General features: G+C 40.9%; 1 protein-coding gene across 2 annotated transcripts in view; it reads left to right on the top strand.

Annotated features, from left to right (window-relative positions):
* Positions 1 to 75: 75 nt before the first annotated feature.
* The window catches only part of TSPAN5 (tetraspanin 5), an 80252-nt gene continuing 58626 nt past the window's right edge, over positions 76 to 21701 (top strand). The window contains exon 1 of one of the 2 annotated variants that reach the window (XM_048941249.1): positions 76 to 550. In XM_048941249.1, coding sequence (XP_048797206.1) covers positions 470 to 550 — 81 coding nt within the window. In that variant the 5' untranslated portion in view covers positions 76 to 469. The remainder of the gene's footprint in view (positions 551 to 21701) is intronic. The other variant, XM_048941250.1, reaches the window with a different exon arrangement.

Raw genomic sequence — 21701 nt, 5'->3', positions numbered from 1 at the left:
CCGCCGGCGCTCGCGACTGCGGGCCTCGTCCTTTCCCCACCCCACCACCGCGGGGCGGGGCTCACGCGGCGGCCCTCGCCGCTGTGGGGGCGGGGGAAGGAGCGTTGTGCAAGCGGGCGCTTGCGAGCCCCGCGCCTGTGCCTAGGCACCTCCCGCCGGTCCCCTTCTCCCCGCTGCGAGCAGCCGGGGCCTCCCCCATGCGGGAGAGGAGAAGGCGGGAGCTGCTGGCCGGCCATACCCGGCGCCCGGCAAGCCGGAGCCGAGCCGCCGCCGCCGCGCCGCTTCTGCCGCATCTCCCCGCGGCGCGCTGAGCTCTGCCCGTCGCGCCGCCCCCTCCCTCAGTCTTTCCACCTCCACCCCGCCGCCTGTTTTATGTTTTTTTATTGTTTGTTTTTTTTTTTTTTTCGTCACCCCCTCACCTTCGGTTTTCATCCCGGCCGCGAGCAAAGTGTCTTCATGAGCGCAGAGGATGTCCGGGAAGCACTACAAGGGGCCTGAAGTCAGTTGTTGCATCAAATATTTCATCTTCGGCTTCAATGTCATCTTCTGGGTGAGTGGGCGCAACCCCCGGCCTCGCACCGCGGAGGTCGCGGCGGCTGCGGGGCGCCCGAGCGCGGCTGGCGCGTGACAGATGGGCGCGAGGCGGGCTGGGGGGGGGGGCGAGGCCCTCCGCGCCCCTCACGCTAGCGGCTAGCGGCGTGCCCGCGGCTCGTGCTGCTCCTCGGCCCTCCGAACGCCTTTTGTTGTAGGTGCCGAGAGTCTTTCTTGCTTCTCCCCCCCCTTCTTTTTTCTTTCCCTCGCCCCCTTTTCCCCCAGCCCCCGACTGCTTTGTGGTAGGGGAGCAGCCAGGCGCGCAGGCCTGGGGAAGGGATGGATCCGTGGGGATATCGGCACTGAAATATGTATGTGCTGAACGCAAGAAATCAAAGCCTCAAGTTCTGCGAGAGGTGTCGTTGGCAGGAGCGGTTACACAATGCCGAGCTGTGCGTGGAACGGCGTTATTCTGCTCGGCCATCAGCACGGAGCGGTACCGGTAGGGGGGCAGCGGCTCAGCCGCCTGTTCCTGAGGGACGCTGCGCGCACCGTAGCCCCGTGTTGCCCCGTTTCAGCAGCGGGCATGGAGCAGCAGAGCCGTATGGCGGGATGGAACCCGCGTAGATTAGCGCTTCTAGCATCTTCTCAGTTTGTTGGCTCTGAAGGAGAAGCGGCTTCTTTTGGGTGTAAATTCCAAATTTTGGAACCACAGTGTGAAGGTGTGAACGATTGATCTTGTGTGTGCATGGACGATGAGTTCTTAGCACTGCGTAGAACATGAAAGTTGGGTGAAGGCTCTTACGTGTGCAATCTCCTCTTTTCATGAGGCATTCCATTTAGCAGTAGCAAATGTGCATGAACTCCAGCAGGGTGAATGCCTTTCTAAGGGATAATGAAAATACGTTGGGTACGTATTTGGTATATTGGCTTCTTTGGACTATAAAGGTGGTTTGGGTCAATTAAAAAAACAAACAAACAAAAAAGACCCACCACCACTGTTTTTTTTAATGAATGTAAGTGATGAAGAATGAAGGAGAGAAACCTTGCCAGTACCAAGCTTGCAATTATTACTTTGGTGTTTATCTGGCTAATAAGGACTTGTAGTTCACCTTATGTCTGTGTGCCTGGGAACTAGAGATGCCTGGTGTGGATGATTTGGAGGGACAGGATTTTTGATCAGTGACACTCTCACAGTGAAATGTCTTTCCTTAATCAAGGAGGTGTGTTGCTAGAATGAAGTTGGCTGCAGTTATGTGCCTTTATGTCAAAGTTTGCTTGACCTACGAATGAGTATCCTGACCCTCCTGTGCTGTGGTTTTATGATCTGCTCAAGTTTAATGTTCGAGTTTGCTGTAGTTCTCTTCCTTCATCTGTTTTTTCATTTTGATTCCCATGGGCATACACTGCTGAGAACACATATGTTTTTCAGGAGGGAGCAAGGCAGTGTGAGGACACATCTTGTGTGACGTGTCCTTGAACCAAAGAAGGAAGATAATGATGAAACACACATAAGTGTGTTATCTTGCTCCTCCAGGCACGCAATGCGATAGACGCCCTGTAACTTTGTTCACTTCATTCTCTGAAGGCAAATTTGCAGATGGTGGAAATAGGGAAGTGATATCTTCTTGGTACTTAGTGGCTGGTTGTTGTCTTATTCCTCTGTTGAGGCTGGCATGTGCAGCTTTTGCTTGGTGCAATGGAATGGGTTAAAGGAGATCTCGCTGGGCCACGTGGCTTTGTGCTGCTGGAGTGGTAATCCAATGACCTGAGCATATCGCCTGCTCTGCCATTTGCTTGCTGTGCGGCCCTTTCTTACAGATTACCTGTTTTGCAAAATGCAAATCGTCTGGTGTCCTTGGCTAAACATCATGAGATCCACGCTCAAAAAGCACTTTATGTGACTTCAGTCATTTCTTCTGTTATCTTTTTATGAGGTAGCTGCATTCGTTACCATGGTGGGAAGTGAGACAGTGACTCTTGCAGAATATATTTTAAAGTTTTTATGGGATTAATAGTAATTGTTTAATATTCTATCGTGAAACTGCGCCAGAAAAGCTGTAAAGAAAAATTGGAGGCTTGGATGTTCACAGAAAGTGAGCATCAAACATAGCCACTAATGTAGTCCTTATGGATAGATTGAAATGATAAAGAGGTCATTGCATTATCCCAGTGACACTCTCCTGGGGTCTTGTAGACATTTAGATATGTGGAACACCTTTGTTAAAACTTTTGAAGCTTTCTTATATGCTGGTTTTAACATAACCTGTTAAAATTTTAATGAAAACAAATGGAAAAAATACCCTCTATTATGCATCATAAAACAATGGTCTAAAAATAAAGAGAACTGAGTTGGAAGAGTAATGGTTTTGACAAGAAAATTATCAGTGCCTTGAATAAAGAAATATTGTAGATCTGCTGAAATTTTGTGGGAAATAATTGCTTGCGTTTGTTAAATGGGAGGTATTACAACAATACAGAAATTGGGGACTTTGTATGCTGTGGAATATAGGCAAAATAAATATCAGATGTTTTTCTCAGTTTTTATTTTGTGCTAATATGTTATTTCTAAACATATAGGGGAATATATATATTTATATATATATAAAGGGAAAAACCATGGCTGATCTGTTGGAATAATTAGTATGGAAAGTTGCACTCTAATGCTCTGTCTTTAGTTGTGACTAAAGGAAAGGTGACACGATACTCTTATGGAGATAGTCGTTCTCCACCCCAGGCAACTTGCCCTTGTCTCTGCATCTCATAATGTTTTAGAAGAGAACTATATCCTCCAAGACTGTGGTAACTCGTGTTCTAGGCATACTTACCAATTTAATTTCTTTTTTTTTTTTTTTTTTTGGCATCCAATGCTAGGAAGCAGGTAAATATACTGACAGTTCTTGTTTGGAGCTCTTTGAGGTTGTGGTGCTCTGTGGAAGTGCCTGCTTGGCATTTGCCAGTGTAATGTTTAGGAACTGAGACCAAATAGGCACAAATATATTGTGATGAAAAAGTAGAATTCAGTGTTTTGCTTTCCTTTCTGTTGCTCAGCTGCCATTGTGCTGATTGTTCATTAGGGCATGCTCCTGTGCTTTAACTTGGCCAGCATAATGCATACCTTTGTAGGCTGGTGGAAGAGTCGGTGCTTTTCAGTCAGCCTTTAAGTCTTTATCAGGGTGAATCATCATGTATTGTGAACTAGATAAGACCTGCATGCATAGTGCAAGTTAAAAGAAAACAACTGTATTGTTTACTTGCATTCTTTACTGACATATTTCCCCTCATCCCATGTAGTCGTCCATGTAGAATGATGTCAAAGGTCTAATGCAAAAAAATAAAAGTAGGTCGCCTTGCTTCTAGAAAGGCAAGAACCATTTCCCCTTCTTACCTTTCTACTTCTGTAAGACAGTTTTAAACTGACTTTTAGTTCCAAGAGGTGCTTTGAATTCCTTTCTGTGCTTTACTGTGCTTGATGGGATCTGTGAATATATACTTTCATTTAAATTAGAATTTCCACATCAGCTAGAATTCACTGACCCTAACTTAGTAGGAACAATGTATAGAAAGCATTGACTCCTCAGACTGCAACTTTTACTTTATCAGGTGATTCACTTGAAGTCATGCAGCGTGCTGCCATTATGATGCATCAGAATATTGCAAGTCATGATTTGTATTTTAATTTGCTTGACATGTGCTGGTTTTGAGGGTAACTGTAGGGGGGTCTAGATAATCTCCTGAAGTACCAGAACATAGCAGAAAGAGAACTGAATGAAGTTATGTAAGTGTGTTGTGGGAAAAGTGTTGGGAAAGTGTGCTGACCTTTGAGGACAAGAAATAGACTGTTTATTGAATTTTGTACATTGTTGGTAGTTTGTTTTCAAAGGGGCAGAAGATCATTTTCTCATGCCAGCTACTTTTCAGACATCCACAAAGGAAGTTTTTGTTATGTAATTTTGCCTTGCCACATTGGTTTAAAAAAAAAAAAAAAAAAAAATGTAAATCCACGCAAGGCTTGTTCCATGTGGCCTTCAAATGCGTTCTGTAACACTTGATCTTTATATATTTGCTCTTTCAGTGGAAGTGAATGACATTCTGATCACGTCTCCCTCTATCTACTTCCCCCCCCCCCCCCCTTTTTTTTTTTTATAATCAGATTACTATTATTGTTACGCTTTTAAAATCTAATATCACCAGTGACTCGGAGAGCATTTCATAAATGGTCCTACCAGAAACAGAACGGTTCTTGTCTGGAGAAAATGTATGACTGTTTTGTAACATTGAAGGGTAGCAATGTACATTGTATGCATTGATAAAATTGATGCATTGTTGTGAGTTTGGGAGCTCTGAATTGCTGGGTATGTCTTTGAGCAGACATAGCCCTTTAAATGCATACAGAAGCATGTGGTGCGCTCTGCCTTCCCTAGTAACTTTGTTACAGACCATATCATTGGTTATTGGGAAAGAATGACATGAGGAACATGGATGAAGCTGTCTCCTTCCTAAGTGTTTGTGCTGCTCAAACTAGTTGTTTATAAATATGTTATTGTTTTAAGCTCTTTTATGGTTGGGGGTTTGTAGAAGACTGAATAAGCCTAAGGACACAAGACTAAGAACTAGGGAAAAAGCACTGATTGTGGTTAATTGTGTAACTTACTGTGTTAGATTTCAACATACTTAACATTATTGGAACTATTAAATGCAGCTTACATAATTCTGCTGTACAGATGGATTTGGTAAATGTATTTACCAGACTCCCACCTTGTTTCACCTGATGGCATATCTACTGCAGAGCACTGAGAATACATTTTGGATCTTCAGCGTTCCAGTCAGAGAAAAGCTGATGAGCAACACCCTGAGTATGTGCAGTGGCAGTGGCTGTGGCAGCACAGTACTTCAGCAAGTGAAACAGTTTATAATTTTTTCCTAATAAAGGTAGTAGGTCCGTTTTGCAGAACACTGAATCTGACAAAGAGGAGACTCAGGGAGTCTCCTTCTTTGGAGAAGAGGAGGCTCAAGTGAGACCTTCTTGCTCTCTTATAAGCTACCTGGAAAGGAAGCTGTGGTGAGGTGATGGTTGGCCTCTTCTCCCATGTAACTAGCAATAGGACTAGGAGGAATGGCCTCAAGTTGCTCCAGGGGAAGTTCAGGTTGGAGATGAGGAAAAAAATTCTTCTCCAAGAGTGGTCACATGCTGGAGTGGGCTGCCCAGGGGGTGGTGGAGTCACTGTCCCTGGAGGCTTTCTGGGAGCATTTAGATGTTGTACTGAAGAACGTGGTGTAGTAGGAAATGTTGGTGATAGGTAGATGGTTGGACTGGATGATCTTGGAGGTCTTTTTCAACCTTGGTGATTCTATGATTCAGTGAAAGTAAACATACCATCCTAATTCACTAAGATAACCTCTTTGAGATAGGCTCTTCAATAATATATTCATCGTGTATGTTGCATACTCAACTACTCCATATGATACAAAAGCACACAGGGAAAGCAAGCAGCTGCTATGCTGTAGAAGGTGGATTTTGAGCCCATATCAGGTACTGCAAATAGATATAGGGGTAATTTTCAAATTGATTTTTTTTTTCTTTTGTCTTATGTGGTGTATGGGAACTGCTGAGTCACGGCCTGAACCTCTGATTGATCACCTAAGGTGAGCAATGAGTCAGGCACAGGAGCGCAGGTGAAGGCAATTCAGCTGTGCTGCTGGAAGGGGTGAAGCCAGGCTCCTCCTCTCCTAGACCCATTGAAGAGCTGGCTGCCAGTGGGGAAGGATCTCTTCTGGAGATCCCTCCTCTGGAGTTTTGCGTTGAGCCCAGGACACGGGTAAGCTTTCTATCTATTCTCTTTTTATTATTATAATCTGCTTTGCCAAACTCTCTTGTTTATTTCATAATTATAACATCTTTATATTCATTGACTATACACGTGGGAAGTGGAAATAAGAAAAATGCGAGGAACTTCCATCTTCTCCACTGCAGAGGAGTTTCCAAGTATGCATTCTGTTTTTAAACACCCTTACATTTAATTCCTCAGATTACAATAATCCTGAAGTACTTCTGTACTGTTTAGCAAAATTTAATCTCTATTCCTTAAACTCTGTAAGATGCAGTAGGTAGTAGTTCGTAGGGGATGATACTTAAGTTACAATTAGTGAAATACTTCCAGGATACTTTTCTTCAAGTTCCTTTGCTACAAATAGACTTCTTGTAGATAGAACATTATAGAATGTTTTTGGCACCGAGATCACTACTGTCTAGAAATCCAGAGCATCATTAAATGCTCACAGTAGGTAGGTACCTCAGCAATTTCTACTCCCATAAACCAAGGGCACAAACCAGTGAAGATCTGCTATGGGCATTTGCAATATTGTTTTGCTTCCAGTTAAAATTTTTTGACCCAAAGAAATATGACCTAATTCTGCCAGGCAGGGATTTTCAGTCTGAAGTATAATCCTATAGGGTAAGTTCAGCATTATACTTTGTGTTGCCCAAAATATGTAGCACATTTCTCAAATACATGGCTAACAGCCTGTCAGCAGGACTCTAATTGTTTTATTGATATAGGCAGAAGTGAAGAGCTGAGCAATTCAGGAGTTAACCCAGCTCTGCAGTGACCCTTAGTAGTGACCCTGAAGTGACTGTCACCATTAACCACAGAGGTGCATCCCAGTAAAGGAAATTGGCTTCAACTCTTCCAAATACATGACTTCATGGTTAGGATTTTGTAGTGACTTTGTATTTAAACACTTTTTTTCATATTTTTTTCCAATATTAAAACTTAGAAAATATTGCAGTAATGAAAGAAAGAATTAAAAAAAAAAAAAAAAAATTTGTGTTGTTTTTTTTTTTGTTGTTGTTTGTTTGTTTTGTTTTTCCTAATGTATTGAGATGCAATCTAGCATACTTTTGTAGTGTGAGGTCCAGGAAAACATAGATTTTTCTTTACTGTTTTGAGGCCTAATTTATTTTCTATTGTACTATTGTACAAGTTTGGAAAACATCCCATTTCTTGTGAGTGTGCTGCTGCTCCTGCCAAAAAAATATGTTCCCTGTTGGCTCCCTGTGGATGTGGATTTCCACTGATTTCAGCAGGACTTTGCGCAAGCAGAAGGGTGGGTTGGGATGGCTGTCACTGTTGCCTCAGTGCCCTGTGTGTGGCTGCTTCTGTAACCAAATCTACAGCCATTCACCTTCCCCTTTACTCTCACGTTTAATAATGTCACTGACACACTGGGGTTTGCAGTCAAGGGAGCTTGATTTGGTATCAAACTCTGACTCAGTGTGATCTCATATAACCTCCAGATGGCCTGACTTGTGGAGATGCTCAGAACAGTCAGCTCCCACTCCTTCAGCTGTAGGAAACAAATGAGGCAAATGGCAGTAGCAGTGTTTATCTTAAGACACATCAATCTCCACCTTCAGCTAATGTTTCAACTTTCCAGTTGCTTTCCTCTGGACAGCATTTAGAATAAGCACTTCAGCACACGCAGAGGATCTTATGAATGAACTGTCAATTTCCCACAGAACTGGGGAAAAATCAATATGCCTCTTCCCAGCCTTGAAAATCCCTAGTGAAGGCTCCATTACATCAAATAATATTGAAAATCATTTCAAGCAAAGTTCCTGATGTGTGGTGATAGAGGACTTTTAGTCTTTTTGCAACAAGGCAAATACATATTAAGAAAACTGCTTATTCTGTACCTGTTACTGTCTGGTTTTCTCAACCGCCGTACTGCTTGCACAAAAATCAAAGGACTGTAGCAGCTTTTTCCTAAATATGTTGGTTTTTTTTTTTCTTTTTTCCCTTAAGAGGCAAGAAAAACTGTGTCTAGAAGTGACTGGTGTTTTTTTTTTTTTTTTTTTTTTTTTTTTTAATATTGTATTCAAAGAAAAAAGTAGGGGGAAACTAAATGCCTTTAGATATGACTTATTTTGGGTTTGTAGAGGCTTCTATTTTGCTGACTATAATGTCAAGGAGTTAAAACCTTTTGTTTATCTACTATCATATGCTCAGTAGCTTGTCCTATTGTTACAGGGTAATGAATGTGGTATAAATGAAATTGCAAGGTTGCTTGCAGTAATTCAGCCTACTGGGTGTTTCCTAGCATTAGTGGCTTACTCTTAATGAGAGTCCAGTTTGATTTAGGCACAAATCTTCCGTGATGCAAAAATGTTACTTTGCATCAGGACTCTTTCTCTGTACCAAGAGGGCAGATTCTCTCAACCAAGCTTTGGTGTCCTAAGCAAAGATGCAGCAGTACTGTGAGAGGTGGCACTCCTAGCGCATCTCCCAGCTGTCATTTTGTCAGAGCCTGCAGCACAGGTTCTCCCTGTTGGACACCTTTGCTTTGTGTACATATGCATAAGAAGTGCATTTATCTTTCTGAGAGCAGGTTCTCTGTTTTTCCCTCCCACTGAATTGCATGTCTTCTGCAGCGTTTTGTTTTCCTGCCTGTAATGTGAACTCAGTGTGAACTTAAAAGCAAGCGTACAGCTTCATCACATACTTCTCTGATTTCTTTTCCTTCCTGTAAATGTTATTCCAAACACTGCTCTTCTGTAATAAGGTACTTCATTGGAGTGGTCTCCTAGAAGGGGTGGCAAATGATCTGCTCTCTGAAGACCAGGGAATGTTTGTCATCATTATCAGTTTCTGAGTGTCTTTTTTGATGGCTCTGTCGCAAACAGGTTAATAAGTATTGAATGGTAGGAAATACGTAGTGAGCATGTAGCAAGGTATGAGTATATATGTATGCACACATACTTTATTATTTAGATATATATATATATATATATTACTTTATTATATAGAGAATATACTGTGCGTACATATGGAGGAAACAAAAATATTGACTTATAAGAGCAGAAATTTATTGACCCATGTGCCTAAAAGCAGGACTTAAAGAGAACGGAAACTTATCTAACTTCTGTTACCTGGAAAGAAGGCCTTTTTGTGCTGATCTTCCACTGGCTGTATTCTACTCTTCTGCTGCTCCAGAGCAGCAGGAAGCTCTGAGGTGGTCATTAGTAGTGTTCCTGTTTCAGTCGCACAGGGCTGAGTATGGCTGAAGAGCACTACTTTCCTTTCTATATAAGCAATCTTATTTGTCTTCAAATATTTCCTATTGTTCTGAAGATAGACGAAACCCCTGCTTGGGGTCTGGAATTTCGTAGTTACATCTGAATCAAGACTTCATGATACAAAATCTTTTTCCATGCTAGTGACTAGTGTACTTGACATAAGGACATAAGCCACTTACATTTTTATGTGATTTAGATCCTTGATGCACTCTGCTTTCCTTCTCTTTTCTGAAAGTAGCTCATAAATAGAAGCAGTTAATAGGTTTGTATTTTAAAGGAAACCCAATACCAGTTTTGATGAGAGACTGAAGGGTTCTTGACAATGTAGTAGGTAAGTTGCAGCTCTCATCTGGCCTTTCTTGTTTTCTGTTGTAGTCTTTTCCTGTCCCCCATCCAGTGATGGGGGGGACTGTTTTCCTGTTCCCATGCATCCAGTGATGCATGAACCTATCAGCTGTGCTGCAGAGGTGCTAAACTGACAGAGGCAAAGGGACAGCTGTGAGGAACAATCTGTTGCTATCTGCTTTCCCTGCCCAAAAATTTTGTACATAGGTGAGGTTTCCAGTGAACTCATTCTCATCCAGAATTTCATGGATATTTTGCCTAGGAAATGACATCAAAGTTGCAGTCAACTCCATCTCTACCTGCAGTTTGTTTATCTGTAGCAGCTGATTACTTCATGAATGAATTATGAAGCCTCTTGTGAGTATCTGATTGATGTTGGTTTTGCCCTCCTTTCAGTTTGTGATCCACTCCAGCTTTCAGTCAGAGGCTATTCTCACTGTTGCCTTCCCCTATTGTCTGTGCTGGTTTTTATTCCTTTTTCCCGGAGCCCAAATGTCAGCTGGGTTCTGTGCTCTCAGTTAGCCCTCTGGAGCCCCTATACAATCAATATGATGCTCTGAGAGGCTTTTTTATGGGTGCTGCTTGCTGACTCTTACTTGGTCCAGCCAGAAGTCAGCAGGAAAGTGGCAGGAAGTAACAAATAGCACTAGCTTTTTTGATATCCTTTTATAAGACAATTTCTCTTACTTGACAAACGGCTTGTTTTATGATAAATTGCCTTTTTTCAATGTGATACCTAAGCATGTCCTTCTGAAACAGCAAGCCTCAGTGTTGGTGCAAGACCTCCCAGATAGTGCCTTACGGGTAGTGTTTCCTTAGTTGATGTTAATCCACAAGCCTGATGATATCAAAGCAGTACCCACTGTTCTGGCTCTGATGTAAAGAATTTCACATTTTAGCTTCATGAACAATTGCTGCAGGTCTCGGCTTGCATCAGGTGAGGTGGAATGGATGGGGCTGTGGCAGAGACTGTAAGATGGGAAGGAGTTGAGGAGCATATTGTCCTTTTTTTTTGTTTGCTTTTTAGAGCACGTGGAAAGGCTTTGAAGCTCAGAGTCACGGTGATGTTGCTTGTTCAGTAAAGGGCAGAAATTAAAAAAGGCTGTTTGCTGCTCTTATGCCTCTTAGATGCATCCTAAGTAAGTCCAAAATATGGAGCTGTCGGCTTCAGCAAGATCTGCTATTTATTTAGATCTTAGCGTATAAGGGTCAGATTTTCATTTTCTCTAAAAGGCAGCTTTATGCCAATCTGCCTGCATACTCTGTTCTTAAAATGCCTGCGGACTACATTGATAAAGCAGGGTAGAGCAATACTGCAGTTGTGGTGTCAAATTTTGATGTGAGTACATTTAGACTTTAGGGAGTTCTAAGGTGCTTATAGGCTGAAGGGCTGGACTTTGTCTCCATTGTGGGGTGGAACTGGACTTCTGTATAAGTGATGGGGAGAAAAAGAGGCTTGTAACTTCTCACGGGGTGAGCAGAAGTGCAGAACTCTCCATGTCTTGATCATAACACAGAAGGTATTTAACTTTGAGAATGTAATCTTGTAGAAGTTGTAAGGTAGTCATATTCTGCCTGAATGAAACCTATTATTCCACCTCCATGCTGCCTTCAGGGTTGATGTTTCTTTGCATTTACTGGTATCACGGTGCCACTTAGGGAGCTCTCTCTCACTGTTTCACTCTGTTTTGCTAATAGGACTTCATCCTAGTTTAAAAAGTCTCTATCTTGGAGCAAAACAAAACCAACCAAACACAAAAAGACAAACCAAAATAAATATGTATGTGAAAACATTTCAGAATTCACAGAAAACAAACAGTGGATCAATTACTAAGTGCCTTCCCTTTCCCTTATCCACTTCCTGATGTAGTATTAATTTTGAATGAGCCTCCTGCGTAGCTTGCTTTCATCCACTTAGGGTGTAGAACACAAAGGCTTTCAGCACTGTAAATACTTGGGGCCTTGTCCTCTGCGTAAGAGCAACTCCTGTGGACTTCAATAGGAATCACTTGGTGGCAGCTGCATAATTAGACTCTTGCTTTTCAAGCAGTGGTTTTTTTTTTTTTTTTTTGCTTGTTTTTTTGTTTTTTTTTTTTAAAGGAAATATTAAAGGAGGAGGTGGCAGGAAAGCTGCAAGAGATCCTCCAAAGAAAACATGGGAAAAAACTTTGGAAAGAGCTGAAGCTCTTACTTTGCTCTGCTTAAGTGGTTAGGAGCAGACCAAATGGATAACAAGCTAGTGTAACCAAAAAACTCTGTCACAAACAGGGGAGCCTGACAGGCATTTCTGCTGGTTTATGTCTCAGAGTAAGTACCCATCTGACCATCCTGATCTTTTAAATGAAAACTTCTCCTTGGTAACAAGAGCTACATGTGAACCTAATACCTGTAGTGCTGAGAGAATGTAGCTGTTGAAGCAGACTGTTCTATGTTCTCTAGTTTTGAAGTTACGTGCTTGTGTGAAATAGCTTTACATACTCTGGACTATCACTTAACGCTGTTTTGTGCAGTCTTTGTTCCTTCCCACTGGTCTGGACAGCAACTTGCCATGGCTGTTGGTTTTTGTTGTGTTTTTTTTTTTTTTTAAATTAGTACAGCATTGAGTACTGAATTGGGCTTTTGCCAAACGTGTATGTAATAGCAGCAAATTCATGGTAAGTCTGTGTCCAACGGAGCTACTAATGCCCATCTGTTAAGTACCACTACTTATGTGGTCTACCATTAGCCACATAAGAAATCACCACGTTTTATTAATGGCTTCTGAACTTTAACAACATCTTAGGCTAAAGATAATGGCTTCTGCATGAAATACGTTCCACTGCTGCTAATGGTGTTTGAGCAAGCTAACGTGGCAAATAAAAGAATTTCTGTAAACAAAGCATAAAAGCTGCTATATATATAAATCAAACCTGAAAACCAGTTTATAGCTGAATGGAAGCTGAACATCTCAGAGTAGTTTTGGTTATATTTAGGTGATTGATAGAGAAAATGGAAAAACAGTCTGTCTAAAAGCGAGACTTGATGAATACTGCATTTGACTTCTGCTGTTGGATTGTATTGTCCCGTAGTTTGTGGTGGAACAGTATGTGTAGATGGTGTTTACTAATAGCAATAGTTGCAATACTACTAAAAAACAAAACAAAAACCCAAACACAAAACAGCAACAGGACAGGAAAACCAGCCTTTCTTTTTTGCTTTTAAGGAAAGCTTTAAAGAAGTATAAATCTGATTCCTGTTGAGTGTGTGTGTGTGTGTGTATACATAAAACAAAACACAAAATAAAAGCAGGGTTAACATTCCTTCCTTTTAATCTGGTCATATCACCAAGAGAGATCAAGAAATTATTTGGGCTGCTGCACTACATCCTTAATCTACTGATGTCAGACATCTCCAAATGTATCATTAACCTACAGATCCAAAAATTGCTTCAAGGTTTTGGAGAGGTGCTGAGCCTTGCCTTTTGATCAAGTTCTGTGCAAGGGAGCTTCCTGAAGGCAAGAATCCTGCTTTTCTCTCTCTAGAGTGTGAAGAAACATTATCTCAGTGCACCAACAACTCTATCAAACAAGCTGAAGAGAATTTTTAATAATAAGGAATTGAAAAAATGTTTCTGTGAAAATCAGTTGTATGGTATTGATTCTGTTAACTTTGCATGTTGACAAATTAAGGAAAGTGTTCTAGGTATTTATTCATGGACTGTGTACTGAATGATAAGAAAGATGTAGTGAAAAGAAAACTTTTGAAATATTTTTCATTTGAAGTTCTGTCTGATGCGAAGGCAATTTGGAGGTCTTACATTTTAGTCAAAGAAGGCAGTTAGGACAGTGTATCTGCCAGCAGAAACAACTTGAACAGTTTGAGTTCAGTGTAAGATGCAGCTTCATAAAGCAGCTGAGGGGCTAGTGAAGAGTAAGATGGGAGAAAATGCATCGGTCAGAGTGAGGATGGGACCTCTGGGAGCTGCTAAACCATCTTGCTGCTGAAACAACCACCTGGTCTAACTGCCTTGAATAAAAGCTTTGTGGCTTTGTGCAGGTATTTTTTATGTCAAACGCTGTCCCTGCAATGAATATTTGACATAATTAGTAATTTCTATGGATAGACCAACATCTAGAAAAGCAACGAACAATCAAAGAATCACAGAACAACTTGTGTCAGAAAAGTCCTTAAAGATCATGAAGTTCCAACCCCCCTGTCATGGGCAGGGTTGTCACCCACTACATCAGGCTTCCCAAAACCCCACCAGCCTGGCCTTGAATGCCTTCAGAGACGGGGCATCCACAGCTTCTCTGTCTCAGTGCTCTTGAAGAGAAGAATTTCTTCCTCGTGTCTAACCTAAATCTACCCTCTTTTATTTTAAAACTACCGGTCCTTGTCCTGTCACCACTCTCCCTTATAAACAACGTGTTGTCCCTTGGAAAATATCTCACCTTTATTAGCTATTAAGTCTGTGGGTATGTTGTCTTCCCCTGTTGTTCTTAAGATCTTTAACTCTGAATTTATCAGTAACACCTTAGACCAATCCCAGATTGAGTTAGGAAAGCCTCAATGGTGAAAGGTGTGTTGAAATCTGAAGAAGATATTGATCTGGAAACTAAATTATTAATATGGTTAAGGATGCCTGGTATAACACACTGTGAGTGTGCCTAGAATGGCATTTCCAGTGTACTTCACTGAAGGCTGGTGAAGTTCCACTCTTTTCTTACTGTCTTGAGCTTTGGGGTGAATGTGCAAGTGTCTAATACAAATTCTTCTTTCTGGCTCAGCCTGAGCTGATGCCAGCAGTTCAGACTTCACAGTTGGTCTCTGTAAACTGCTATGAAATTTCAAAATGAATTCTCAGTGTTCAGAATGAGAACAGGGTGGGGTTATGAAAGTGTTGTTTGTGAACTGTTCGTAACAGTTTATCATCACTGGTAAAGAAACCAGAAGAAGTAACAGCTGAAGTTTCAAAGTGAGTATTGGGAGTCATTTTGTGTGCTTAATTAAAGGCGGCTTTGACATTGGCAAAATTACACTACTTTAATAAGAATATATAAAATAATTACACATTCATTTAAATTCAGATATAGTTATAATTATTAATTAATGTTTTGCCTTCAAGAAAAGACATTTTGCATTTAAAATAAAAATTCATGAATTTTGATGAGATGTAAGAATGAAAACTTGCACAAGGCTGAACAGAACAGTTGTTTTGAAGCTTTTTTTGGATTATCTGCTGTGAGCTGCCCTGATTGAGCTTCTCTTCTTGCTTCACTTCACTCTACTGCTAAAAGTTAGCTTGAAACATTTCCTGATAAAGAAATGAACTAAGAGCTTTGAAGAGTGGCCAGTGGGAGACACCTGGTGAGAAGTGTTAGGACAAGGCAGACAGGTAGTGATAAAACTCAGAGAATATGCTCTGACTCTTCAGCCTTTCAGAGCCAGAGTTAGGATATTTGTATTTGATGTCTCTTGATTTTAATTTGTGAATTTTCCCAGTTGCCCCTTAAATCTCTAACTTCATGAAATACATGGCATCCAGTTATTAGTTGTAGTTTTTCTCTGTTGGGTTTGGCTTATTTTAGGGAGAGTTGGAACACCAACAAGCATGTAATAGAGCATTCTGTAGATTATAGTCTATTAACTTTGAATATATCGACCTACCCTTTTGAAACTGCAGTGGAAGTCTTGCATCTGAAAAAAATGCGACTTGAAACACCTTTTCTCTCAGCCCTGACTTTTCCATACAATACCATTGAGAAAAGAATGTTGGATGCTTTCCTTTTCAGTAGTTCCGATGGCTGAATTACAAATGTTGGAGGCGTATAAAGCCAAGTAAGTGTGCCAGTCCAAGGGAACTGCAGCTGGATGTCACAGCTGAAAAAGCTTGCTGCTGGGAAGAAGAGTTCAAAGTCTGCAGATGGTGACCTAGTTGGATCTTTACACAGCTCCTCCAGTTGTTATGAATTAACCATTTTAAGACCAGGGTATATTTAACAGCAATATATGCAGTATCTGCTCTTGTGCCTTGGTAATAAATAGTTTTTCGGTTAGTAGTTTTTAATGTAGGTTTGTAGTTACCAACACTTCTGTCCTTTTTCATCCACTTGTTGCCTTGCCCACCAGAGGGAAGAAATGAGCAAGCCTATACCACCAAAATTATTTTATTCTGCCACCAGTTATGGTGGATACTTATTAAATAATAAAATTGTATGGTGAGAGATGAAAACTTGGTGATAGACAAGTGAATCTGAAGGGTATTCTTAGGTGGGCACCAGATTATTCCCTTCTTTCATAATTATTTTGAAGATTCTCTATTATTACTATGTAAAAGCTCAGCCATGTCATCTGTCCAGTGTTTTGGAAAGAAAACTAATACATACATAGTTGGCAATACATAGTTGGCAGTCAGTTTAGTTAAGCACTTTGGCTGTTTCACAGATTTGTAAGCATCTGTGTTGCAGTTCTGTTTATGTAGTACAAATTTCCTTTATTCAGCACTGTTTCAAACTTGCCTGTTCTTAATGTCTCGTTTAAACCTGCACATTATAATCCATTATGCTCTGATTTAAGTCTACTTTTCTGAAGCAGAAGCTTTAGACAGAACAATTTTTGTTTAAATATATCTTGGGTGAAAGGAACGTAGCTCTGTTTATGCTTAAAGTTTGCCTTTCTTCTCTGTTGTTGTGATAGTTGTCACTGTTTAGCAAACAGGGAGTCCTGAACCAGCATCTTTGCTGCCTGATAGTGGTACAGGGGTTCTGAGCAAAGTGGAAAGCTTGTGCTTTGTCTGGGCCCTGAGGAGGTATGTAAGCATACTTGTGGATTTTGGAAAGAAATGTCTAGGCTGTCTCCCAAGCAGAGGCTGGTGTCATGCAGGGTATGATACTGAGGTGTTGCATGAGGTGATTTGGTGGTCAGAAGGGACAGTGAACTCATTGGTGTTGTATACGTATGACATCCCTAAGCCCACAAGGTTGTATTGTAGCATGAGTGTATTCTTTAATCAAGACAAATTTGTAGAAGTCATCTTACATTATACCGCAGCATTTGACATCTGATGTAAGCAAGTTACACTTGTTTGCTTGCACAATATTTGTGGGAGGGGAGGAATAACAGAAGTGGCATAGATGATTACTTCTATCTGGCTGAACAAAGAGGAGGCAAGGACTTGATTATCTGATGGTATATGCTTTTAGAAAAAAAAAAAAGGTTCCTTTAAAGTGAGCTGACTGCAGAGGTGGAAGATGCAGTTCAGATTTAAGCTAGTTACTAGCCTTGGGGAAAAAGAAATCAATGATAAAACCAAGCTTACAGAGTGTTGAGACTTTCTGTTTCACTGAGAGAAGTGCTTCTGAGTAACTTTGAAAGTTCTTGTTCCCAGGTCCACGGTCTGATCCCAGCAGGAATTGAATTTCCAGGTAAATAACATTTTAATCTGAATTCCTGTTCCTGTAGGAAGCCTTTGCTTAGAAGCATAGACCTGAGTAAACAGTTTAGAAGCTGTTGAAGCTGATGTCTTTTTTTATTTGCTGCATGGGATCTGTTTTAGAGCTACTTCAATGAAAACTTGGACAATAGAACAAAACACTTTAAAGCTTACCATTTAAAGGCATGTTATTTCGTTTAGCTGGCAGGGTTTGGTGGTTGGTTTTTGTTTTTAATTTTTTTTTTTTTCTGAGGGGTTTTCTTTTTTCTTTTTGATTTCCTCTCCACCTTTGGAGCTTGGTGTGTAACTGTTTTGCATCATAACCTGCCCTGCACTGTAATAGATTCTGTTGAATGAGAAACAAACTGACCTTTGCAAGTTAGATTTAATGGTTGAGATTAGATGTAATTCCAAAGGTGCAGTTGCTGGAATATGTGGTTCCTATTAGCACTGATAATATCCAGTGTAAGCAGTATACTTTAAGATGTTAAATTTCTTTCTTTCTTTTTTTTTCCTGGTTCTGTTTTCCTGCTTCCAAGGAATGCTGAGGAGCTTTTGCTCTTGCCAGCCAAAATCTGTTTTTGTAGCGAGGGGTCCCTGCTGGGGAAATCTTTTCCTGCTATCTTTCTTCTCCCCACAGGGTAGTGGGCATAAGGACTGCCCTCCTGTCTGCTCTGCTGACAGCCACGCGTTCTCTGCTGCTTGCTGCAGCAGCTGCTGCTCCTCAGCCTGACTCAGAGAGCATAAATTAAAATACAAAGGTCTCCCGTGGCCACTCTTGGCTGACACCGCAATGGCAAATCAGGCCTTCTACATCATCTTCACTTGGCTTTCCTTCTTTTTCTGAAGGATTTCCTCTGCGTTTACATCAGTCACTGTCGTAATGCTGGGTTGAATAGGTGCAGCAATCCAGTCACTTCAAATGGTTTATGTACTTGAGTGTCTGAGCAGTTTGTAGAGAAAAGAATTATCAACGTGGGTTTCATCAGAAGCTCAAATCCTTTTCCTTTTCATAATTTCTGGAAAAACAGACTATTTTTGTTCTTTTTATGTATGCTAAGATACGGGCCCGATTTCCTTCCGCTCTCCCCATGAGATCATGTAGAGTTTTAGAAACAGAACCATTACATTGCCATTGTGTGCCAGTGACTGAAGGCACAGCAGTGAGTGGAGTCTTTTCTCTGATAGAGCTCTATTTTCTTAAAGCTTGATATCTTACACTGTTTATATAGAGCATCTCTAACTCCTACAGGGCAGAGGGGGATATGTGATGGGGGGGTGGAATGCGACGAGGTTGGTTATGTGGGTTTCCTGAGCAAGCTGTGTATATGGGTTTTGGCAGCAAGTGGGGCTCTTTTTAGATATGTTTTATCCTGTATGTCTCAAACTTAGTAGATGTTCTTTGGTTCAGCATACTTGTATGCTAGGGTACTGTATCACTGTACTGTAAGTGGTACAGTAAGAGAATAACTTGAAAAGGTTTTTTTCAGAACTTTTTCTTTAATGAAGCTAAGCACAGCCATCAATTTTATTTATTGTAAAGACTTATTTAGGGTTGAGCTGGACAAGGGTGGACTTCAAGCACTTAGAAAACCTTCCTAGAAATTCCTAGAAATGCCTTTTTGCATTGTGGAGGAAGAGTCCTAATTTGCAGGGCTTAGTTCAGAGGAAAAAGAATTAGGCAAAACTTGCAAAAGTATCAGAAACTGTGACAATCATCAAAAACAACTATGGACTGAAGGAGGCTGATAGGAATTTCTCATTGATAATGCAGTATGCTGAAGTCCATGTTGTATGCTAATCACTGATTTCTGGATGATGTGAGTGCTCTTTGAAAACTTTCCTTGTTTTAAAGCTGTTCTCTAACAATATCACCGTAGTTGTGGAAGTTGTATAAGCATGCAGTAATATTTGGAAATAATTATGGGACCAACCATGAAATTGCTATTATATCTACCAGTTTGACTTAACAAGAACAAAATGCCATTACTACCTTCATAATCAGATTTATTTTAATGACTTTGAACAAAATACCTCTGGAGTCAACTGCTGAGTGCTTTAACTGCTTCCTTGCTGCTTAATGAAACTGTGGCCTCGCCAGACTGTCTGTTGTTGCGGTACTGCTCCTTGGGCTCAGTTTCCATTCCCCCTCTCACATATTAGTTATCTGGAACGCCTTCATTGATGCCTACTGCAGCTACATGCAATACAGTACTTAGGTGTATGCAAAATAAGCAGGGTCGATGTTCACATTTCTTTATTCAGTTTTCACGTGTGCTGGCAGATACAGAGGCTCAGAAAGTTCTCTTTTTAAAGCTCGACACTGAGATGAATGGTCTTCTAAGACCAGTGGAAAATTGCTGCTGCTATTTTTCTCAGTGTCCCTTGGGTGTAGTTAGTTAATTTTAAAGAAGCGTGTGTGGGGGGAATTCTTTCACAGAACCTTCTTGAGTCTTTGACTGTTAACAAATGAATTTTACAGCATTTTTCACTTCCTACAGTGATTTCAATTAATATTCAGTGACCACCGCTCAGAGTAGGATTACACTGTTGCAAGGTTAGATGGGGAGGAGCTGATTACTCTTGCTCAGTTTGAGCAATTCACTAAATAGATTGAAATGTTTTAGGATAAAGCTGTTACTGGGGTTTCTTTGTGTCTCTTTCCTCAAGTCTGGAACCAATGAACAAATGCCAGTAATCCTGATAATTCTCCTGAATGAATACATATGCTATCTCATTTAGTCATACTTAATATTCTGCATTGTGTAAGCCTAAAAATTAAACCTAAGCTTAGAACCCTACCATCTCCTCTCCTCTCTTCCCCCCCCCCCCCCCCCCCCTTTTTTTTTTCTCCACACTTGTGTTGCATTAAAATGTGTTAATTTTTTTTAAATATAATTGATATTAAAGCTCTGGGGAGGGAGGTAGCAGGACTGGGACTTGCTCCTGCTGCTCCTTTTATCTTGCTAATAGGGCAACTGTGAGCTACCTTGCTGGTGAGGCAAGAGGACAAGATTGAGCAAGCGAGCTTTGTTACATGAAAGCAAACAAACAAACACACTTTTGTGTGTGCTTTCTTTTCTTAAGGAAATTTAATATTATTTGCACACTGATATCCTGTATCTCTATGCCAGGTACATCAGGATGAGTGGGAGAGTGAGTGTCTGTGCAGCATCCTTGCTGAGAAACAGTGGCAGGATGGTTCTATAGGTCTTGATAGCTCTTTCCTGGGAACCCCACACCATCCCAACCATGCCAGGTCTCTGATGTGAACTTGCCAGCTAGCACTTGAATTGAATAGGTTGCTCTTTATTAGCTATTCATCTAGGGAGTTGCTGTTTTAACAGACTATTGCTATGTTATGTTTTGTTTTTCTTCTTTAAACAGCAAACTTTCACCTGGAGAGAATGAGAAATACTGTGTGCACTGTCTTTCTGACTGTGGTGATACAAAGGCATGTAGATTTTTGCATAATGATGATCAGCCCAAATCAGTTCTGTGATAGGAAAAAGTGTAAGTGTGGTGAGACACCCAAGAAGATTGCCAAGGACTCATAAATTTAGCTGTAGGAATCATACCATTTCTGTCAGCTGCTAATGTCTTTTTTTGTCTCTGAAATTGTATCATCTTTGAACGCATTTTTGTGTACCAGTTCTGCTGGACTTTCTTTTGGGTTCAGAAGATTGGCTTTTATATAAAGCTCCTTCCTGTTCTCCCTTGGCTGATTAAATAACATTTCTCTGAACTTTTGACATAGCTTTGTTTGTGTTATCTGTTAAAGGTGAGGAAGAGGACTGAGCAGTGTGTCTGCATCCTTTTCCTACTTAATACCGTGGCTAACAAAACAGATGTCGAGAGGTCATGAGGGCACCTGCCTTTGATGTTCTCTTTTGCAGGCTAGAAAATCAGGAGTGGTACCTGAAGTACTTGGTGGACTGTACTTGCCTGCTGTTACACTGAGATTTGTAAAGGCTGTAGAAGCAATATAAATAGCTTTCTTTTTCAGGCAATATTCATTCCGCCCTCAGCTGTGACCAGTGCACTTCTGTTACAGCTCACTGTCTAATATGAGCTGAAGAGACTCTTTAGCAGTAGCTCAGAGTCAGAAAGGGAGTGCGTAGTTGTAGTATAGAATTCATTATTCTGGAAAATGATACTGGTATGATCCAGCTGACAGTTTTTAGGCTTGCTGGCATGGTCCTACAACACAGGATGCTTTGTTCATTTAATATTGTGCTAGGAGATTGCCAGGCTGTCAGGCAGGCTGACTGTGAGGTTTTGATTTTTGTTATGCTTGATTTGGGTTAGTGGTACTTGCCTATGTTGCCTGAGGGTACT

This window comes from Lagopus muta, chromosome 4, assembly GCF_023343835.1.
Source record: "Lagopus muta isolate bLagMut1 chromosome 4, bLagMut1 primary, whole genome shotgun sequence".
Taxonomy (NCBI): Eukaryota; Metazoa; Chordata; class Aves; order Galliformes; family Phasianidae; genus Lagopus; species Lagopus muta.
This window is presented reverse-complemented; position numbering and strand designations above follow the sequence as displayed.